We start from the raw sequence: 23,767 nt of genomic DNA on the forward strand, positions 1-23,767 counted from the left end.
TGCTCTTAATTCAGTAATAAAAAGATTACCCAAATTTTTTAAATGGGCAAAGGGTCTGAATGGATATTTCTCCAAAGAAGATATACAAATGGCCAATAAGTGCATGAAAAGATGTACGTCATTAACCATCCAGGAAATGCAAATCAAAACTACAATGAGATACCACTTTACACCCAATAGGATAATTGTAATAAAAAAGACAGATAATAACAATGTTGAGGATGGGGAGAAATTGGAACCCTCATACAGTTAGTCCTTCAACTGATGACGAGGTAAAAAATAATTGGCATATCTATACAATGAAATATTATTTGGCAATAAAAGGAAATATGCCGACATACTACACTGGTGGGTGAACCTTGAAAATATCACTGTATGTAAAAGAAACCAGTCACAAAATATCACATATCCTAATGATTCTATTCAAATGAAATGTCCAGAGTAGGCAAATTCATAGAGACAGAAAATAAGTGATTGCTGGGGGGAAGTAGGAAGATGAGGGGGTGATAGCTAGAGCATAGCTAGAGGGTATAGGGTTTCTTTGGAGATGATGAAAATGTTCTGAAGTTTATTGTGGGATGGTTGCACAGCACTGTAAATATACTGAAAACAACTGGAGTATACATTTGAAATGGGTGAAGCATATGTATCTAAGTTATGTCTCAATAAAGCTGTTGTAAAAAACCAGATAGACTTTTGAGGTATGCCCTGTTTTTTCATGGTGCTGAGTTGCTTTTGTTTACCATCAAACATCCACCTGTTTACCATCCACCTGTTTTGAACTGTATTGTCCTTTCCATTCTAGAGCTTAGCGTCTGTGCTGGGAGCCTGCATCTGGAGAGCAAAAGGAGAGATTTCACCTCTTCTCGGAGTAGGAAGCTCTACTTTGACACCCATGCCTTCGTGTGTTTACTCGAAGAAAATGGTAATCCTCTCTCATTTGGTTACTCAGTGCCATAGAAAAACACTATAAATTGGGACTTCCCTTATGATCTTATCGAATTTCTCATATTTCTCTTTGACTTTTAAGTCTGTAGGTAATCTTTTGGTCAGTCTCCATTTTTTAAGTTCTTGTTTTTTGTTTAAGGACATTTTTGCTTCATCCATACAATTGAGACTTTTCTCCCACATACTCTCTTTGTCCAAGTGAAGCGTATGTTTATAATATTACTCTGGAAGTATGGTATTATAGGTGAAAAATTAGACATAAACCAGTAAAGCTCAGGAATGATTCCTGTGACAGCTGTCTAAGCACCAAAGTGATGGTTTTATTCCTGTGCATCTTGTGTGCTTTAAAATTTTTATGAAATTAAAATGTTGCTGAGCAACAATTATTGATAATTCCAGCTTGTGATTTTTTAAAAATATTCAGACTTTTTCTCTTACTGCTGTTGAGTTAACTAATGTAAAAGATTGCTGTGACATGTATGAGTTATTGAAAGTGCACTTAATATATAGGTAGCATTCTCATATTTAATCTTATCTAGACAAATATGCAATTTAATACACATTATAATTCTCTCTACTGTGACACATATATTCTCAAAATCAGAATCTCAGATATCATAGCTTATGTCTGAAATAAATCTGTGTTTTGACTTTATTGTATAGTTATTCATCCTGTTGTGTGTGTTCATATCTGAAAAGCTGCCCTGTGTAGACGTGCTTTACATGCCCAGGACACTGTGTTGGGGTGGATCTCTCTGTGCTTATGTGGGACGGTTAGCAGCTCTGGATTCGAGCTCTGCCACGTTCCAGCTGCTTGGTCTCACAGTCCTTTCTGCCTTCTCAGTTCCCATTTCTCCCTTGGTAAGAATTCCAAAGAGCCCTTTGAGTGTTAAGTAATGTACTTGAATGCACTTTGGGAAAACTGTCACATGCCCTGTGATAATTTTTACAGCTTTTCTTCTCAAACTTAAAACAGTTAGTCTTTTTCACCAAGACTGCTTTCAGCTCAGAATTTAAAAAAGAAAAGTAAAAGTGAGAAGAGGGGCATCTAAAATTATCTTGTTAAGCAGAAGTCTTTCTACTTTTCTTTTTCTTTCGTTCTGTTTCTTTTTCTTTTTTCTTTTTGATGGACCTGTGTTCTTGTATTCAAAGTAACCAACTGTAAAAAGACATCTTAGAGATAATAGGGGCATCTCAACATACACTAGATGTTTGATGATATTAAAGGAACATCATTAATTTAGTTACGTGTAACTATGGCCAGGTAGCTGCAGTGGTCGCAAATCCTGTTTCCCAGTGCGAGGTGGTATTTGTTTCCCCTCCCCCCTTTCAAAATCCATTTATTTATTTATTTTTGACAAATTAGAAATAGCAGATGTTGAATGTTTAAAATATGATGTTTCAATATATGTACTGCCTGCTTTTCTTGATTTTCAAACCCTGACCCATGAATATTTGCATATTTCAAGACCAGTGATGTGAAGACCCCACTGGATGTAGGGTGTGAAGGTGCTTACATGAATGATGGGTGTCTGCGATGGCTGGGTTAGGATAAGGCCAGGAAGGACCCCTCAAGGAATGCTCCATCCTTTATCCCTTTTTCTCTCCAGAGTTATGTCCCTTGATTCACAAAACTTTCTCTGTGTCTGTAATCTCACTAGCCCTGATTCTGTCCCGTTCTCTCATTCCTACAAAAAATTAATTTGCATATGGCAACCCAGGAGGTTTTCAGGCTTCTCCTTTTTCTTATCCTTTCTCCTCCTATAGGTGGTTCTAAATTATAAGGCTTTAAAGTTTCTTTTCTTATCAGTGTAAGTTCTCTTTGGTCTCCCTCTTTCTGTTCTTCATAATTCCCAAACCTAATTATGTTTAACTATGAACTCTTATTAATAAGTTTTAAAATTTTCAAAAGACATGTTCATTTTTAAAAAATTAGGAAGACAGAAAAGAAACAAGAAAAGCTACTCTGATTCCCAGTACCAGAGTTAAACAGTGTTCACATTTGGGTGATTTTTTTCTAGCTGTTCATGACCCACACATTGAAAATTAAAGGATTTTGAATAAAGTGAAAAGAGTAGGTCTTTGGAGGTCTTTTTGTCTCCTTTAAATTTGTTGCTTTCTTTTTTTTATTATAAAATATGCTTAATCTCATCCAAATTGAATCAGTTATAACTTTATCCAAACAAATGTGCCATGGATTAATTACAAGAATCAGTAAATTCTTCTGAAGTTTTTACAGCTGGAAGTATTTTTTTTTTTTTTTTTTGCGGTACGTGGGCCTCTCACTGCTGTGGCCTCTCCCGTGGCGGAGCACAGGCTCTGGACGCGCAGGCTCAGCGGCCATGGCTCACGGGCCCAGCCGCCCTGCGGCATGTGGGATCTTCCCAGACCGGGGCACGAACCCGTGTCCCCTGCATTGGCAGGCGGACTCCCAACCACTGCGTCACCAGGGAAGCCCGTAGCTGGAAGTATTTAACGGAAAGAATTGTATTCCAGGGACTTATGCATCTTAAGCATTTAAAATTAAGCATTTTAATTACAATTTTCAATGTGAAATATGTTACTACCTAAAGTTATTAAAAACAGTAGCACTGCTGAGTTGAGTCTTTAGGTAATTCAGTTCAGCAGCATTTATTGAGTATAAAAGAATATATTTTTTCCAGTTTGAGCGCCCCCCACTCGTGATTGAGGAAAATTATGGAAGAAAAATATAAGAGCCAATTTTGTCTTTTAACATTAAGTAAATTAACAGCTGAATTATTATTTATATAGCCACTGATTTGACTGATTTGTGCTAGAAATAAAATAAGCTTTCTCTACTTAAGTAAATTATTTTTTACTAACATATACATTTTGAAATTAAGGAAGTCACATCCATTATAGAAAATTTAGACAACACAATTACCTAGAATCTTTGTTAAATTACAGAAGAAATAAATTGTATCTATAGTTTTGAGTCTTGCATCTTTTCACTTGACCTTGCACTGCAGGCATCCCCTGTGTCATTATGCATTCTCTTTTTGAAAACATGGTTTTTGATGGCTAGGAGGGACATCAGAGCTCAGTCATCCCAATCCCTCATTTTACACGAGGAAACACTCCGATGTGTCCTACTTGTTCCAAGTGACAGACACATCACAGCCTGTGGCTAGACTCTACCCTCCTGCTACACTAGGCTTTCCACCTGCTTCTGAATTCAGACATGCACTTGCATGTGTCAGTTTGCATTCTCCCCCTTTCTATGAAGGATTTTTTAATTCTGGCAACTAGAGTCTCCTGAGTGACTGTCTTTGTGTGTTTGCCTAGGGTTTACTACTCAACAAGCAGAAATCATTGTCTCTGCCTTGGTCAAGATCATGGAGGCCAACATGGATATCGTCTACAAAGATATGGTCACCAAGATGCAGCAGGTAGCTTTGCTGGGGCACTTGAGCAAATTTGAAATCTAATGAGTATTATTTGTAATATATGTTTTGGGATAATATTCTGTTGAAAAGCATATAGTAATTTTAACATAAACGAGAGACAGATGGTTACAGTGGCATAAAAAATATTTATTCAAAGCTATTTAGTCAGCTGTTACAGAATCACTTAGGTTTGAAAACTGACTATTCTAGTCAACCGTGCTTTAATAAATGGAGATGTGGCTAGAATTACAGCAGCTGGTCCTCTGACTGCCACCCTTTTAACTGTGATTCACTTGATGCCGACACTGGAAATGAGTTCTTATTCTTTTCTCATTTTCAGACAGAGGAGGACCTTGCTGAACCTCTTTCTTTGTTCCCATGTCCTTCTAGTTTCTCAATAAGATGATACTGGGTAGAGACAGTAGGAGGTAGAGTTCCTAGGCCAGACTAGGTTATATGTTTTGTTTTTCTTTTCCCAGGAGATCACTCTTCAGGAAATAATGTCTCAGATTGCCAATGTGAAAAAAGATATGATTATTTTGGAGAAGAGTGAATTTTCAGCCCTCAGATCAGAAAATGAGGTAAAACTAAAGAACCACTCATATTTACCAAATGCTTTATATTAAGACATTGAGATATGATTTACACACACAGAAGTGTACAAACAAGTGTACGTCTCGATGAATTTTCAGTATAGACTATCAGTCAAATCAAGAAATAAAAAAATATATATATTAAAAAAAAAAATAGACCAGTGCCCCAGAAGTGCTGCGGACGCCCCCTTCTGGTCACACCTCCCGCAGCGGAAACCATTATCCTGGCTAACATGGCTATTGAGTGGTTTGGCTGTTCCAGAACTTTATCAGATGGAATCACAGCGTGTCTTGCAGTGATAGGTCATTCTTTTGCATTGTTCATAGTATTATAGGAATATGCCGCGTTATTCTACTGCGACGTATATTAGAGTTGTTTCCAGTTTGAGGTTATTATGAATAAGTGCTGCTGTAAAATATCGCTTCGTTTCTTCAAGTGTGGTGTTTGGGATCAGCGTTTAAATAAGTGCTATCTTCGTGTCTTCCTTTATTTTCAGCCTTATTTAAAGTCCCATGAAGGAAGTTCATTTATTATCTGTTGGTCTTAATCTTATAAGAAACCGCCTAGCAAAAGATCCTTCTTTTGCTAGGAAAAGGTAAACTGTGAAACTGTCAAAGTTGTCTGGAACTCAGTTATTTGAGGGCAGAATTAGTTCAAAGAAAAATTGAAGGAGGAATTAAGAGCCCCTGCTCTGAAGGGAGATGAATATATTGAAAACCGTTGTGTTACTAATTTTATGTGGCCTTCAAGATGGATTAAGACGTATCTCAAGACACACCATGATTGTAGTACCATCCTGGCACGACAGTCATTTCTGCCACTGAGACTATTCAATTATGCTTGTATTCTGAACGTGGCCGAATTTGTGTTGAATGAGGAAAGAACTTGTTCACAAATACATGTTCTAATAGTTGTTTATTATGTTTTTCATAATCTTCTAAATATATCCTTGACATTTCTTGTTAATGTGTTTTTAGAAAATAAAACTTGAACTACATCAGTTAAAACAACAAGTAATGGTAAGATCTTCATTCCTGTTTGCTTGCTTGTTTATAATTACATAAGCTTAGTAATAAATATAATGTCCGAAATACTTATATGTTCTTAAAAACTTAATTCTGTGTTAAATATTGGTGTGATGTGTCTCGAAAGTGCACATTGGAAGATTTAACCAAGAACATAGCCAATGAATAAGTTACTGATGTCTGTAACCAAATTCATTTAAAAAATTGCGATCTAGAAGGAATGAAGTCATTTTTAAATTAAAAATTTTCTAAAATAGCCACCTGGAACCCTTAGATTATCTTAGGAGAGACTGTCTTTAGAGAACTACACGTGATTTTAAACTGCTGACTGTGCCAGCTGTTTGATTTTTTTTTAAGTCGAAAGGACATTGATGTTAAAGAAGAAAAAATTTTGATGAGTGTCAGTAGGAAGACTTTACTTAAACCAGAATTTAATATTTTACTTTTTTGAGTCCATCTCTGCTTTCCAAAGTTGTCCAAGGAACAGCTTGATTCATAAATTTCACAAGGTGATTGCATTGGGAATCTTGAGGTTAAAAGCAACAATAACCCACTCTAGACTGACTTAAACATCAAAGGGGGACTATTTGTATATATAATTGGGAAGTCCCAGCAGGGCTGACTGCAGACGTCGCTTAGCCAGTCTCCCGACCCCGCTAGTCTCCAGCTCCGTTCCTGTGCGCGCCCCTGGCCCCGCCCTTTCCCCCTTCCCCTTAGCCCCTTTGGGTGGAGCAGTGGAAGCAGCAGGGAAGGCGCACATCCTCAGAGTTTGGATCTCTTACTTTGGATTTCTTTCTTTCTTTGTTGTTTGCCCTCCCACTAGGATGAAGTGATCAAAGTCCGAACAGATACCAAGTTAGATTTCAGTCTAGAAAAGAGCAGAGTAAAAGAATTGGTATGTTTCTTTACTAAAAATATAGTATGAATTAATTTCTTTGCAGGATGGAACATTTGGTCAAGTCTGTTTACATACCATTCAGAAGTATTGTTAAATATTTACCTGTATATCATTGTTAGACACAGTTTTTTCTTTATTTTGACTATATTTTGAATTAAGGCTTAAATTTGATGCTTTCAAAAGTAACACTAAAATTAAAATCTTGGTCAAAGCAAGTTTGAATCTTGTATGTTTCAGAGATACTAAATTATGTGTCACTTAGGCATGAATAAAGAAATTAAATTCAATCTTGATCTATTTGATATTGACTTAAACCTCGTCCCGATTTTTCAAAAGTTAAGTTGATTATCTGATTTGAATAATATTAAATTATTAATATTAAATAACATTAAATTCTATGTTAAAAATTCAAGATTTAAAAAATATTTCCATATTTTTTTTTAATAAAGAAATCTTAATGACTTTACTGCATTGTTTTAAAGTGCAAATTCTAAATGATTCTTGAAGTTATATCAAATTGAAATTTTCTATTAGGGAAAGTAGTGCTATATATTTGTTACCAAAAAGATATCACAAAATGTGGGTTGTAAATAAGTGGAAGGGATATATATATATATATATATATATGACATATATATATGTCATATATATATGTCAGTACAACAACTTGTGGGATCCATGCCCAAGACCTAAGAAAACTGTGGAAATATTGCTCCGCTTCCCTTTGAAATGCCTGTTTATGTGCATTTCAAAGGTAATACCTATAAATACAATGTTTTTCCCTCAGGGCTTTCACAGTAACTTCTTGTAAATTTTTTTAATTTTAATGAGATATAATTGACATACAACATTACATTTCAGGTGTACAGTGTAATGATTCAATATTTTTATATATCGTGAAATGATCACCACAGTAAGTCTGGTTAACATCCATCACCCACATAGTTACAAAACTTTTTTTCTTATAATGAGAATTTTTAAGATCCCCTCTCTTAGAAACTTTCAGCGGTACAGTACAGTATTATTAACTCTAGGCACCATGCTGTGCATTACATCCCCAGAACGCAGTTATTCTGTAACTGGACGTTTGTACTCTTTGACCCCCCTTCTCCCATTTCACCCCCTCCCCGCCCACCTCTGGCAGCCACCAATCTGTTCTCTGTACCTGTGAGCTCGGGTTTTTTTGGGTTCTTTTAGATTCCAAATATAAGTGAGATCACATGGCATATGTCTTTCCCTGTCTGACTTAGTTCACTGAGTGTAACACCCTCCAGGTCCATCCGTGTTCTTGCAGATGGCAAGATTTTTTAAAATTTTATAACTGAGTAATACTCCATTGCATATATATGTACGCACTGCGTTTTCTTTATTCATTCATCCATCGATGGACACTTAGGTTCCTCCCACGTTTTCGCTATTGTAAGTAGTGCTGCAATGAACATGGGGTACGATAAGTTGGATGTTTTATATGTGTTGGGTTGCCTCTAGTGACTTTTAACCCGTCTGTCTTCTTGTTCAGGCTGTATTTGCATTTCTTTATTTATTAGTTAGATACCTTTTTTATTCTCAGCATAAAAAGAAATAGGGCATATACAGCATTTCTTACTAACAAAGAACTGGATGCACATGCAGAAACTGAGTATTCACAGTTTTTCATTGTCTCCTCATTTTTCACAATTTACTTTTAACCAAACTGTGCTACAATGATAAATGAAGCTAATATTGAAATTCAAACAAGTACTTAAGTGTATTTTGAAACTGCCTCTGGATTTCAAGAGTTAAGTTGAGCTTTGTTATACAGAATAATTATTATGTCCGTGTTACCTGTCTTTCTAGTCTTGAAACACTTTTAACCTTGAAGATTAAATCACTTAGTATTACTAAAATATGTGATGATCACTAGCATATGACTAGTATCTAGAAGAGGAAGAACTCTTGGTTACCTTTGTCCTCAGGGTTGTAGACTTAGCAGGAATTCCTTATTCACTTGATTTAGGAAGATTCCTGTAGCTAACCGAGCCAGGAAGAACTTCATTTAGGAGATTGGGAGATAGGGGATGTGAACATGGATTAAAGCCAGTGAATTTATGTGACTTACTAACCTAGCTGAGAAGTCGTTCTTGGTAATCCTAAATTCAGATTACTCTGAAGTGCAGGACAGTAGTATATTAGTATGTAGCTAGCATGAATTTAACTGCACTGAGGAAGATAAGCTATTCAAACCTCTCATTCTCTTGTTTAATAAAGTTATAATACTGTTTCAACAAAATTAACTGTGGTGATATTTACAGCCAGTTTCAAAAGCAATGTAGCCCGTAAACTGCTTTGGGGTGCAGGGAGATGGAGCTATATAGATGTTATTTTAAAAATCATGGCAGTCTGTCCTACAGAGTGAAGTAAGTCAGAAAGAGAAAAACAAATACCATATGCTAACACATATATATATGGAATCTAAAGGGAAAAAAATGGTTCTGAAGAACCTAGGGGCAAGACAGGAATAAAGACACAGACGTAGAGAGTGGACTTGAGGACACGGGGAGGGGGAAGGGTAAGCTGGGACGAAGTGAGAGAGTGGCATGGACATATATACACTACCAAACATAAAATGGATAGCTAGTGGGAAGCAGGCACAGGGAGATCAGCTCTCTGCTTTGTGACCACCTAGAGGGGTGGGATAGGGAGGGTGGGAGGGAGACACGAGGGAGGGGATATGGGGATGTATGTATATGTATAGCTGATTCACTTTGTTATACAGCAGAAACTAACACAACATTGTAAAGCAATTATACTCCAATAAAGATGTTTAAAAAAAAATCATGGCACTATCAAGACTTAGGTTTTTCCTTTCTCTTGTGGTTGAGTCAATATTGACTTAGTGAAAACTGGAGTTTTAAGAGGTGCAGAAAATCCCATTCCACCCTGCCCTCTGGTGGTGATCTGGTGCATAGAGCTCTCTTTCTCTCTTTCTCTCTCCCTCTCTCCCTCTCTCTCTCTCTCTCTCTCTTTCTCCCTCCCTCCCTCCCTCCCTCCCCCGCCCACCCTCCCTCCCTCCCTCCCTGGAGTTTAGCATTCTTTGGTCCTGCAGCTAGTTCTTGGTTTGGGGTTTTGGGTTTTTTTCTTTTTTTTTTTTTTGCTCCTAAGCAATGCTGTTTCTATACTTTATCCCCCTAGTAGTCACAGGGGAACACTGTATAGCTATAAAGTTTCTAGATACTTCAAAACCATTAATTTTTTCCCCTATAACAACGTTAATTTATTGAAGTTTTTTAATTCTTCACTTAAATTATAGATTTTCATTTGCTCAGTTAAATCCTAACGCCCACCACTAAGGAGATGTGTCTGATTTTGGGCTCAGTGTCAACAAAATTGCACAATATCTTTGCATAGATTTTAATAGCCAAAGGCAAGATACCATTTTAATTCTGGGTAGAACTAGTCAGTTCCCTTAGTAACACTGGATTGTGACAATGCCCATGTGGGTTTGTTTTTTGTTTTTTTCAATTAAAACCAACATGTGACGGTTTAGTGTATTTCTTGTATCTGTATATTTACATAGTGTTTTATAATCACAAGGCGACATCTATGTCACAGAATAATATTCCTTGAAACTTTTTTTTTCCCAACTTTATATCTTTTCTCTCTTCTGTCTAAGCCTCAAATAGTGACCAATTTTGTTTGTGGTTACAATGGGATAGCTCCTAAATTGAATTGTTACCCCACTTACTTCAACCCTCTCAAAGCCAAAAAGCATATGTCCATCTAAATTGGTCCCAGGGAATGCTGTTATAATAGTGGGAGGGACCTAGAGACAGACATCCCAGCGAAGAGATGAAAAGAGAAAACCAGCAGAGAGTGGTGGAGGATGACAAAAGGGAATCCAGATGTTGGAGCGATGAGTGAATATAAATAAGAAACCCCAAAACACAGATCAAAAGGAGAAGGCAAGTAGGCTACTTTACCCTAGGGGTGGCTTCTAGTGGTACATATTCTTGGAATTACTGAGACCAGAATATTTAAGGCACCAGAGGAGGAGGAGGGAGAGGGGAATAAATCAGAATCTGACCTGTGTTACGTGTTTGTTTCAGTATTCATTAAACGAAAGGAAGCTGCTGGAAGTAAAAACAGAAATGGTGTCTTTGGTAAGAAAAGATTCACTTTGCATCTTGCAGAACTGAAACTCTACCCTTGAAGCACCAACCCCTCCTTTCTTCCTCCCCTGGCTGCCACCATTCTATTTTCTGTTTATGAGTCTGACTATTCTAGGTCCCTCATGTAAGTGGAATCGTACAGTATTTGTCCTTTTGTGACTGGTGTATTTCACTTAGCATAATGTCCTCAAGATTCCTCCATGTTGTAGCATATGTCAGAATTTCTTTCCTTTTTAAGGCTAAATAATATTCCATTGTATGGATGTAGTACATTTTGATTATCCTTGTGGCCATTGTGAATAATGCTATGAACATGGGCATACAGATATATATTGGAGTTCCTGTTTTCAATTATTTTGGGTATATATACCGAGAAGTGGAATATCATAGGATTTTTTGGAACACAAAATACTTAATTATCTTAATGAAACTTTAAATCTCAGTGATTGAAGAATAATAAGGAATGGAGATGTATTATTATATTTTTAGCTTATGGCATGCATAACTTATTTACCATCCTTTATTACCTGGGACCTTTGAAACCTGCAAGAGACTTCCATGAGAGAACACTAAACTATTCCTCTGGAATATTTTACTCATCCAGGCATTTATTTCCTTATTCATTACCTGAATTATTCATCACAGGGAACCACTTACTTGCCCTAGGACTTTTAGTGAAGTATTTCCAATGCTTTTATGCATTAATGAAATGTTACAAACCCTTTATAACATCAGCCAAACTTACCACCCTTTGGGAGTTAATTGTGTATCTGGTTTAACTGTATTATATTTGGGAAAGAAGGCATATAGGTCCTTGGTATAGCCAAGCCTCATAATAATAAAACACTTGGCATTCGAACTATAAAGGAAGAAAACTTTTTAAAACTGAATAGAAATAGCATCAAGGCGAGCGCTGTTGCTTTTAGATTGCCTGAGATTCCATTCATTTTGTTAAAGCACTTTCTGTATACCTTTCACTAAGAGGAATTCAGAAGGATGAGGCTTAGTCATTGCCATTGAGAACAGACCAGCTTCATAATCTTAATCTTATTTGCAGAGCAGTCTATAATTTAAAAAGCTTCCATCCATCAGTTATCACACTTGATTCTCTAAACAGCTTATGTGAAGGCAGGGCCAGTGTTACCTTTTTCTTTGTCTCAAACAGAAGGAAACAGGCCTAGAGATAGCTACAGCCCTGACCAGTACAATACAGCATGAGGCTAGTAGAACTCAGACAAAAGCCCAGGTCTCCTTAATCTGACCCTGCTGGGAAGGGACTCTAGGACTAACAGCAGAGGGGATGCATCCAAAGTGGTTTAATGCTGTGAATCTTTCTTTTAAAAGCACGCCCAGCAAGATCGGGCCATCACGCAGACAGACAGGAAGATAGATACCGAGGTTGCTGGCCTCAAAACCATGCTTGAGTCACACAAGCTTGATAATATTAAATATTTAGCAGGTAAGCCATTTTTTATCTAGATTAGTTAAAACAAGCTGAAAATAAATTTAAACAAAAAAAAATTTTTTTTTAATTTTTTGGCCATGCCACGTGGCATGTGGGATCTTAGTTCCCCAACCAGGGATCGAACATGTGCCCTCTGCAGTGGAAGCATAGAGTCCTAACCACTGGACTGCCAGGGAAGTCCCAAAATAAATAAAATTTATAAATTAAGTCAAAGACAGATATTGCATTTGGTTGATTCTAACACAATTTTTTTTCATGTTTTAACATCTCTGAAATTGGAAGGCATCTTACAATTTCCAATAGATGGAATATCATACAATAATTGGCATTTTTTCTTTCTTTGTAAAGTACATGATTTTATTTACTACTATTGATGGAATCTTAAATTTCATGAGATGCTGGCATTGAACTATAGTTATTTGGAGTTATTTTTCGTAACATTCGAGATGGAATATTTTACAGATAGTTGAGTTGTGATCTTTTCTGCTTCAATGGGTGACACTCCTTATAAGGTGTTATTTTCCTTTTGCAGTTTTTGAGCCAAAAGAGGGAAGGAAGATTCATGTACCAAAAAATATTACTTAGCCATTATTTTAACTCAGATTTAACATTTTGGATCAATCAATATTTTGAAGTCTAATAGTATTTAGAAGTAGGATTTGCTCATCAAGTTAAAAGGTGTGTCCCTGTGTGTTACATGTGCATATACTTTGTGACCACAGAATTGTTGTGATTCTGTACTTTTACTGAAAAGTTTTCTTGGATATTGGATGCATTTGTACTTTCAAGATGATGGTCTCAGGTGTGGGGTTTTCTAATAGGCAGGTGTTTCATGGGATGTGGCACATCAGTGAGCAAGCCAAGTTTCTTGGGTTTGGTTTTACTTTCTTGGTGGAAAAGTGTCTGTTTTCTTAATAAAAAGATGTTCCCGCAAGTAATCGTTCATAGAACTAATACTATGCACAATTGTTTTTTTTCTTACAGGATCTGTATTTACGTGCCTAACAGTAGCTCTGGGATTTTATCGTCTGTGGATATAATAAAGTATATATTTAAAGAGCATTTTATTGTTTTGCCTTAAAATACCAGATTGCTGTGCTTTTTTTTCCTCATTTCCAATTTTAATGCTGATTTTTAATTTAATGCATATTATTTATTGTATGCAAATTATGGACATATAACCAAGGCAGAGAAGTGAGAAATTTCATAACTGCTTCTTCCATCTTTTCTGTTTAGTTGACTTTATAACTCTGAGTGGTGGTGGATGAAGCAAGGAAGACTCCACTCAGCTGGGCCAGTGAACTTGGTCTAACCTTTGGGACATACCAACAGTAAATATTTGTATAACTCTCCACAATTTTAAATCTTTTGTTTTAATCGAGGATTGGGGGTCTCCATTTAAAAGGCACAGGAGCTTTACTAAGTGCTGAAGAATCATTGTAACTGAATCCTCTTCACCTGCTGACCCAGACCCTAATGTCAGCCGGTTATGTTTCAAGGTTGTTAGAGGTTGTGTTAGAGGTTGTTTCAAGTCCGCTTGGTTGGTAGCCTCATGCTACATTGTACTTTACGCCCAAAAGAGATTTTTTTCTTGTAATTTCCACTGTCTTAGTTATTGTTCTGTTCATTTTCTGTGTGCCTTCCAGCTAGAAAATCTTGTTGCCTGATGAAGCACTGTGATTGGGATGCAGACTCTCTCAGCCTCCTAGAGTGGTAACTTCCTCTCCCTCCCTCCCTCCCTCCCTCTCACTTGGCCCCTTCTCCTCTCCTCCCTCTTGGTGTGAGAGTTGTTACAACGCCTCAGGTGTGGCACTGCCTCCCTAGAGAACAGGCTCGCCCTCGGCGTGGAAGTCAACTTCAGTCTGTGGGACAGGCTTTCTTCCTTCTGGTCTTTCAAGGGAGGCACAAGGTGTAACTTCTGTAGCAATATCTAGATGTGTAGATAGTGCACGTACTTTCCAGAAATGTCTTTAATGAATACACCTTTGCCCATTACAAGCTCAGGTCATAGGCTTTGAAAATTAGATAATTTTCATGCCAGGTATCCTAATCTAGGTTGATTTCTTTGGTTGTTAAAGACATTCTCATACCAACCTTACCTCTGTATTTAAAACAAATTCCAAGATACAACTGGGGGCATTTTGGAAACGCACATTGTCATCTTACTTGAATGACCTGCACGTAGAGAGAATAGCATTTGAGAAACGATGACACTGAATGGCACCTTCCTGTCTTTCTCCACATGCACGCATGTGCATATAACCTGGTCCAGTGGAGAAACCACATAGAGACTTCTGGATCAGACTGGTACAAGTGCCCATCGTCATTGTTCCATCCACACTGGTGAAAAGTTACCCTCTGTCCTTTGGGTGTCATTTCTAAACTTTGTAAAGTGTAAGCCATTGCCTTGTTTGAAACATTTGTGTAGCATAAAGATTCCGAGCTCCAGATAAGTATAAACATCAAGTACTTTGGCATGAGTGGTGTAAGTTTCAAAGTGAATAATAATTTAATCTTTTTTCAACTAGATCCAAAATTATCTTAACTGGTTCATAAAACATTTTATAGATATATTCTTCCCCTTTCAGAGAAGGAGCCCCAGAAAATACTGTACATTTTACAACTGCGCTAAGTATTAAAGAGTTAAATAAATGACATACCATTCAGACCACCTTTGCGATATAACTTTGGCTAGTAGGAGCCTGAAGGAGCTTGGAGCACAGACACTCCTCCAAAAAAAAGAATCCCCAAGAGGAAAGAGTACTGTATGCAATTTTGTTTCAAAGCAAATAACTTTTACAGGTTAAAAACAGAAAGTGAAGTGACCTTATATCCTGACAAGATATTTTTTAAATAACATTTCAGTTGGGTGACTTTCTGTCCTCTGTCAGAAGTATTCCAGATGACATTCCTACTGGTGATGCTGGGGGCCACATCAGTCTGTCAGTTAATTTGGACCACTGATTTTGCTGCAGAGTTCTCTGCAGTACGGAACAGCCCCCCCACCTTCCCTGCCTTGGGAACAGTGCACTTTCCTTTTGGTGACCTGGATTGCATGCGTATACGGAGGCTGGGACGGTTCAGGACCATATTCCCTTTCTTTAGTCACGTGTATTGTATTTGAAAAGCATAAGAGCCAGAAATACAAGTGTACCCTTCCTGGTGTGGACCCAGACGTCTGTGAACACGTAAGTGACTGGGACTGGACACAGTGTGATGGCTCCTGAGCTCACCTGGCTTAGAGGATGCAGGTCACTTTAGGAAATTCGGCATTAGCACTCATAAGGGGGAAGATGCCTGGCAAAATTCCCAGATACCCTGCGTCTAAGCACACGGGGAAATTAGCCATAGCAAGGTCCTGAAAATTACCCCTCCAGGCACAGGTGCCTAAAGCAGAATGTCAGGTGGACAGAATCTGTATTTCCTGTTCATGCACAAATCACTTAGGAGGTTCCTCCGCCCTCCTGCTTTCTCTCCCCTCCCCTACTCTTTATCTTTTTTTAAAGAGCTTAAACTCCAACCCCACTCCTTTCCTGGACCCTTAATAAGCGAGCCTGTTTGTGTGTACGGTTCTTTACAAGAAACCTGAATTTTTTTTTTTTCTTTTTTTGGCGGTATGCGGGCTTCTCACTCTTGTGGCCTCTCCCATTGCGGAGCACAGGCTCCGGACGCGCAGGCTCAGCGGCCATGGCTCACGGACCCAGCCGCTCCGCGGCATGTGGGATCCTTCCCGGACCGGGGCACAAACCCGTGTCCCCTGCATCGGCAGGCGGACTCTCAACCACTGCGCCACCAGGGAAGAAGCCCCAAGAAACCTGAATTTTGATTTCTGTGCTGGTCTTAGTCCTCCGCTGGTTTTCCAGCTCAGTATCTAACAAAACTCAGTCTGAAGGTCTTCATCTTTTCCCTTAAGTATGCCAAGTACCTCAGCTGAGAAGTCACAAGTTCAGGAAGAAAGGCTTGACTCAAAGCAGCCATCTTACTGGAATTTGCCTCTGAACTCTTTAAAAACCAAAATCCTGAGCTGCGGTGTCTATGTCGCTGCCTGGGTGGTGTCCCTTGGCCGCTGCATGGAGCTACGGGCTCTTCCCTCTGCTCCAGGCTCCTCCTTTGCAGCCTCTCCTCCTGTTAATTAGCTGTGTCAGCGTTGGCAGGCACCTCTCTTCCTCCCCCCTGCTATGCCGTGTTCATAAGAATTTTGGCGTCATTTCTGAACAAATGTCATATAGATGGCACCATGGAGCTCATGTCTAGAAAAGTGGCTCTTAACATATGTTTATCAAATGTGTTGTGACTTTTCTGACACTAAAGCAAAAACATGTTAATCAGGAATAATTTATTCTTTATATAAAATGTTTGAGACTGTTTAGCCTTTTATCGGAATTTCATTTGGAAAATATCAGTCTTTCTACAGATTTATAACCTATGTTCCTCTGATTATAACCCAAACCATTTCTTATCCCTTTCGTTACTTAAGCAAATATTCAATTACATTTTACTATATAATAGAGTGGGCATATTTTTATGATGTAAAATAAAATATTTAATTCTCTATATGTGACTGATATACTTTTCTATCTGTTCCAATTGAATGTGAAAACTAGAACTTCTGCCTACGCTGTATTTCAACTATTATTCCCTCCAATTGTGAATGGTAACATTGCTGTATTATTTTAAAAAATCTAATACCTAAACATTTGGATTTGCATAGAGGATACGTTTGAAAGTGATCATTTGATTTACAAAATAAATTTTTTTTACTATTCAAAAGAATTCTTTTTGCATGCTCATGTAAAGTGCTTTAACTCCTTGCTTGAGGGGAAATGAGGTTTATACGCAAGTTTTTAAAAACTGCTGAAGATTCAGGTTACAGGTGATAAAATCCAAATCAGACTAGCTTGAGCAAAGAATTTGCTTTTCTTGGCTTACATGATCAAAGTTCAGGAAGAGCAAAACGAAAATGCCATCAGAACTCACCTTCCGGCGCCTCACACCTCTGCTTTTTCTCTCAAACCAACTTCACGTGTGGAAGAGCAGCCAGCACATGCCCTAAGTCTTAGGATGGGAGAGTTCCACTTTGGAAAAGCCTGGAAGGAAGACTCCAGAGCAAGCACCTAAGGTAGAAGAGCAAAACGAAAATGCCATCAGAACTCACCTTCCGGCGCCTCACACCTCTGCTTTTTCTCTCAAACCAACTTCACGTGTGGAAGAGCAGCCAGCACATGCCCTAAGTCTTAGGATGGGAGAGTTCCACTTTGGAAAAGCCTGGAAGGAAGACTCCAGAGCAAGTACCTAAGGTAGCAGCCAGAGGAAGGGTCCTGGGCGGGTCCTCCACGCTTCTGCCCCCGGACCTGTTCAGCAAACGTGCCACCTCTGAAAAGTTGGGCTCTTCTGAGTTTCCTGCAGAAGCTGACCTTCCACGGGACAGACGTCTGCTCGAGAGGAAAGCAAAGGAACGTGTTGGGAAAGTGGGTAAATGAAAGCCTGGAAATTAATTTTAGATACCATTTTCTCGTGAATCTTAACTCAAGTTAGAGAGTCACATAAAAACTGCCTAGGTTTGAGGGGGAGCCGTAAAGTTTCTCAAAGGCCCTGCATGATCTGCAAACCCAGTCTTCGTGTGAAAATGGTGTCCCAGATGCTGGTCACCCATCTGCCTTCTCACCTCAATCCCACTTTCGCATCTGTGATGTGCAGACAAACTAAAAACCTGTTCTTTGCCATGGGTCTTTGATTTCTTTAAAAGTAAGAAAATTGTTTCAAAGAAAGACATTTTTAGGAACAGCTTTGTCTCTGGAATCTAAACCCCTGGCATTCCACAGCAGAATCTCACCACCGTTCAGTGTGCTGGCAGCCATGTCTCTACCTTAGTTCTGCAGTTTCCACTGGAGGATCAGACTAAGACACCGGCAAGGGATCGTGGTGGCCACCGTCACCCACAGAGTCTGAGCCCAGGCATTTCTAACACATAGGGAGCAGTGAGCTGCTGCTCTTTCACATTTCGCAGGTATGTAGAGAACTATTTTTAGGCCAACACGCAGGAGTAAGAAGTTGATACATGCTCACATTTTGCAAGATCCTAACTATTCCTTTCAGTTTAATCTTTTTTTTTTTTTTTTTTGCATGCAGTCTGTGCTTTGGTAAACCCGGATCCGTTGTACATGATTCTGAAGTTTCAAGTCAGCTTATTAAGCCCAGGAGCTGCACTCACAACCTCAGCTCAGTGTGTGGTTTCTGCACTTACTGTCTTTCAGGAAAAGTTTTTTTAAAACTTTCCTCCTCAGCCGTCTCAGACTCAGACTCCACAATACACATTCCCCCAGGAGAAAAACTGCTTAGCGACCTCTTGTCCCTCAGCCTGAAAGTCAGTGTCTGCCTAGCACAGAAGTATTTTCCACTAGTTCTCTTTTACTTTTATACTAGTTTATGGTTTGCATGAACCTCACAGCATTCCCAGAGGCACTGTAACAGGCAGTGTCTCTCTCAAACCTGAAGAATTGCTATCTTGAAAATCTCAGTGGTAAGACTTTGTGGGGAAAAGATGGAAGCCTGGGGGAATCAAGATATTCAGTGAACCCATGAGAGCACTTAGAATTTTTTTTTTTACATTTGTATCAGTTGGATGCTTTCAACTGCAAGTAACATAAAACTAACAGTGACTTATACCTCATGAATTTTATTACTGAAGTCTAGAAATAGGTGATTCTCAGGATTGGTTGGCAGCTTAACCCTTCATCTTTTCACTCTTACCTTCCTCTGTGTGTTAGCCCCCAACTTCACCCTTGGGATCACCCTGATCACAACGTGGCTGCCACAGCTCCAGGCATCACATCCTCACACAGCAGCATCCAAAGCAAAAAGAGATGCACAAAAAGGGCTCTTCTCATATGTCTGTCTCTTTTTAATCGGGGAGAAAGATCTTCCACCCTTCCCACAGAAATCCTCTTATGTCTCATAGGCCAGGACTAGGTCACATGGTAGCAAGAGGTTGCAAAAGGGAATGTTTAACTGTTTCAGCCCCTCTGGTAGGAGGCCAGCAAGGAAGAAGGAGTCTGGAAATGGTTGTTGGTTGGCATTCAACAGTGTTGGTTACAATGTTTGTGAAAACAAAACACAGGCTACAGACTAAACAGAGCTATATACTAGCTTGATCTGAAATTTGAGTGGTTGCAGGAAGTGCAAAAAGTAAGTCTACATTTGGTAGAATTCGAGGTCGAGAAGGGATGTCTGGGGCACAGGCGGTGGCCCTCAGGCTTGTTCAGGGTGGGTGGACCTAGAAGGCATCGTGTTCTCTACTGAACAATATGTTTTTTGTGAAATGCTGCAAATTACTGACTTATCTACTTGCTTCCTACAACCCAGGAGAGGTGTACCTGCAGAAAGTCTGCTTCTGATGCATGTATGCAATTAAATCAAAAGGTCAGGGGTTCATGGAAAAAGAATGTAGCTGTTGAACCAAGCATGGCCAGTGAGATCTGGGTTTTCTGCATTAATATTTATGTGAATGCCTTTGCTTGGCTATGAACACCAGCAAGTGGTAGGAGGCAAATCAGTAGCAAGTCCACAAAGTTTAAGAAAACTCTAAGAGAAAAAGTGAAAGATGGAGAAAAGTCTATTAACTTCTTCCTGCCAATTAATAAAACCATGATTATTTTGTTTGGACAGCACAATATCTTGGTCTGGTTGCTAAAGACCAGTTTTTACAGGCAGATAGTTTCACAACCACTAATATGATGAGTCAGGAGTCCTGGGCTTAGCCCCCTTACCAGCCTTACCACTCGCTTCTTGGAAAGTCATTTAACCTTGCCAATCCTGAGTGCCACATTTCTAAAATAATAATAACAGCAATAATAATGATAATGGGAATAATTATAGAGCATTTGTTTACTGTCTTACACTAAAGCCTTTACATGCTCACTGAATCTTCATCGCATCCCTAGGAAGTACGAACTGTAATGATCTCTGTTTTACAGATGAGGAAATGAAGGCAGAGAGAGTTGAAATAACTTGCCCGAGAGTACCCAGCTACCAAGTGGTGACTCCAGATTCAAGCCCAAGGGTTCTGACTTCAAAGAATAGAGACCCTACCCAACTGAGAGCACTTGGTAAGGATCAAGTGAGGCCAAACATGTGAACATGTTTTGTAAACTGTAAACCCATATGTGCATGGAAACATAATGTAGTCCATGTGTAATAACTGGAATCCTACTTACACCACCACCCAAACAAGTCCATTTCCCTTAGCTTGCTCCCTAGCAGCCCCAGAGCACCAACACAGATGATGCAGTATCCCAGCAAAAGAACATAATCCTCTGAATGGCTGCTGTATAGATTAGAGTAGGTATTAGAGGAATATAGAGGACCTAGTAGAGATAAGTGTTATACCACAGCAGCCCTTCATGTAAATCCCAGGGTGATGGTGACTGTTGACATTTTTCTTTGGAGGTCTTTCTATAAAAGGATTGGTGCTGGCATGGAGCCCACTGTCCAAGCCTTAGATTCATCTAAAAGTTTAGGCCTTAACTAATTCCTTACTGCTTAGTTCTGCACCCTTCTTTCTGTGACACGATCATTAACTAGGATATTTCACTCTTAATCAACCAAGTCAACCATCTGCAGCACTTTTCAAAAATTTCAGCCGCTTTTCAGGTTTCCCAGGAAGCTGGGCTACCCAAATCCTGACCAGGCCCTTGGGAACGCTCACATCCCTTCCAAATTTTGCTTTATTTGTGTAAAACCTTTCTTGCCTCCTCTCAGCTTTCCATGGAAACCTTGTGTCTCGTCCTCTTCTCAAGCAAAGCAAGACTTCAGATCTCAAGGAGGTGGGAGGAAGAGTAGGCACACAGGGCACACCATGCTTCCACCCCAAATGTTTGTATATATTATACACACACACAACTGCACGAGAATAGACACACAGGGCACACCATACTTTCACCCCAAATGTTTGTATATACTATACACACACACAACTGCACAAGAATAGGCACACAGGGCACACCACGCTTCCACCCCAAATGTTTGTATATATTATACACACACACACACAACTGCATAAGAATAGACACACAGGGCACACCATGCTTTCACCCCAAATGTTGGTATATATTATATACACACACACAACTGCACAAGAATAGACACACAGGGCACACCATGCTTTCACCCCAAATGTTGGTATATACTATACACACACATACACAACTGCACAAGAATAGGCAACTCCACAGAGACAGAAAGGGGACTGATAGTTGCCTGGGGCTGGGGAGTGTGGGAAAATGAAGAGTGAAAGCTAATTCTACTATTTCTACAGGGTTTCTTTTTGGAGTGATGAAAATATTCTAAAAACCAATTTGGGTTATGGTTGTACAACTTGGTGAATGTAATGAGAACCACTGGATGGCATATTTTAAATGGGTAAATTTTACATTGAACTCTATCTCAATAAAGCTGTTTTAAAAAAAAAAATGTCCACTCTACACCTCCAGTTTACAGATGAAGCACTGAAGCCTGAGAATTGTACATTCGACTGCACGGGTCACACAGCAGTGACCGGGGACCCAGGCTGGGACCTGAGGGGCCAGCTCCTCCAGTGGCCCCGTGACTCCTGACTAGTTTCCCGAGATGATGCTTTGGTAGCTGTTAAATCCTAAATTACTTTTTATTAGGGTTCAGTGAGGACTAAATGACATAACCTAGTCGTCCACCTTATGTTTGCAGCGTTTTATGAGGGGCAGAGTCGACTCCTGATCAGCAAAGGGAGAGAATCAGAACGCGTCCATTTATGAGTTTGTCTCTCCAAAGACACCGTAGGCCCCCCGCCCCGGGGCAGAGTCGGGACTTGCTCCTCTCTCATCCCCAGTGGCCAGCAAGATGCGTGTGGCAGCCAGGGTGGGGCGCGAGGGGACAGAGGCCTCTTCTAGGGAGCGAGTCAGCATGGGGCCAGAAGGGGGCGCTGTAAAAGGCAGCAAAGCCCAGAGGTCAGCCATCCCAGGACCCTCATCTCCCCACTCTGAGTGGACTTTGGTGATTCATCCCCATGGACTTACCCAGGCCTGGGTAGGCAGGTAACTGTGTTTCACAATTCCCCAGCTGTGGACCGGCTTCTTAGGCTCCGGTTTCCTCCGAGAGATGCCCATCCCCCTCCTCCCCCCTCGTCCTTCCTTCCCCCTCCCCTCCCCTCCCCCTCCTCCTCCCCCTCCCCCTCCCCTCCCCCTCATCCTCCTGTCTCAGGCAGCGGCATCCAGGTGGTCCCGTGAGGGAGGGTGTGAGGACCTCCACGGAGAGCCAGGAGGCTGGGAGTGCTGGTCTGGGCACTGCAGAATCACTTTGAGCTTTAGTTTCTTTGTGCATAAAATAAGGAGGGTGAACCTGGTGCTTTTATTGTCCTTTCCAGACCGTAACTCTGGTTCTAAAGCACTTCAGTCTTGGAATGCGGGCACCCCAGGACCCAGGACTCATGGAACAATAAAATGTAAGTGTTTAAGGAAGAGACCTTCCATTAAAGAGTACCCATTACAAACACTAAAAGTAACATAGGATAGCAAAAAGGGGAGCATTTTTCTTCTTTTTTCAACTCTAACTCATTCTCATTTACCGCCAACATTGCCCTGAATCTCTATCATTCTTTGTTAAAACTTACCGCCTCCAAGAAGCTGCCTGGATCAACTCCACTGCTGTCTGTGTTCCTCCCTGTGGCTTGGTTAGGAACGTGGCCTCCAGAGCCAGGCTGCTGCGGTTTGAATCCTGTGTGACCTTGGGCAAATGACTTAAGGGAGTGCCTCAGTTTCCTTCTCAGTAAAAAGGGATAATAACAGAACCTACTTCACAGGGCCATCGTGAGGATTCAATTAGTTTATGTATCAATACATAAGCACCCACTACCTAGAAACAATTTGTGTTAGCACAGAATTGAGTGTATTTTCCACATGTTGACATGTTTTATAGTTGCTTCCAAACATCTTTGGAAGAACTGTCCTCTAACTGATGTAAAAATTCTGATGGAGGACTTTCTCCTAATTTGAAACAGATTGCTCTGGGAAGCAGCAGGCATTTACCAAAGACTCTGTGTGTGCAGGGCATTATTTTGGCACTGGGAAAGGACACCAGTTAGAGAACAAAGTCCTCCATCAGAATTTTTATCAAGGATGGTCCGCCCTTATTGTCAACTCAGATGTTTGTTGGAGACTTGTCACCTACTTGTTTGCCTTGTTCCTCTGAAGCCTTGTTTCATATTTGGCCTGAAAATGTCCTGTAGCTGCGCCAGCCTGGTACCTCGGGAC

General features: G+C 39.8%; 1 protein-coding gene across 10 annotated transcripts in view; it reads left to right on the top strand.

Annotated features, from left to right (window-relative positions):
• MCUR1 (mitochondrial calcium uniporter regulator 1) overlaps positions 1 to 22,959 on the top strand; it is a 28,669-nt gene extending 5,710 nt beyond the window's left edge. The window contains exons 2-11 of one of the 10 annotated variants that reach the window (XR_009566055.1): positions 806 to 925; positions 4,255 to 4,358; positions 4,835 to 4,936; positions 5,927 to 5,968; positions 6,798 to 6,869; positions 10,958 to 11,011; positions 12,365 to 12,479; positions 14,132 to 14,198; positions 20,459 to 20,590; positions 22,882 to 22,959. Coding sequence is in view for 6 of the 10 variants with exons in the window: in XM_060309027.1 (XP_060165010.1) it covers positions 806 to 925; positions 4,255 to 4,358; positions 4,835 to 4,936; positions 5,927 to 5,968; positions 6,798 to 6,869; positions 10,958 to 11,011; positions 12,365 to 12,479; positions 14,132 to 14,198; positions 16,147 to 16,360 (890 nt within the window). In the remaining 4 variants the exon portion in view is untranslated. Of the gene's footprint in view, positions 1 to 805; positions 926 to 4,254; positions 4,359 to 4,834; positions 4,937 to 5,926; positions 5,969 to 6,797; positions 6,870 to 10,957; positions 11,012 to 12,364; positions 12,480 to 13,469; positions 17,259 to 20,458; positions 21,418 to 22,881 lie in introns of those variants that run through there. The other 9 variants (XR_009566057.1, XR_004044527.2, XR_009566056.1 and 6 more) reach the window with 9 other exon arrangements.
• The last annotated feature ends 808 nt before the right edge of the window (positions 22,960 to 23,767 follow it).

This window comes from Globicephala melas, chromosome 11 (assembly GCF_963455315.2).
Source record: "Globicephala melas chromosome 11, mGloMel1.2, whole genome shotgun sequence".
NCBI lineage: Eukaryota > Metazoa > Chordata > Mammalia > Artiodactyla > Delphinidae > Globicephala > Globicephala melas.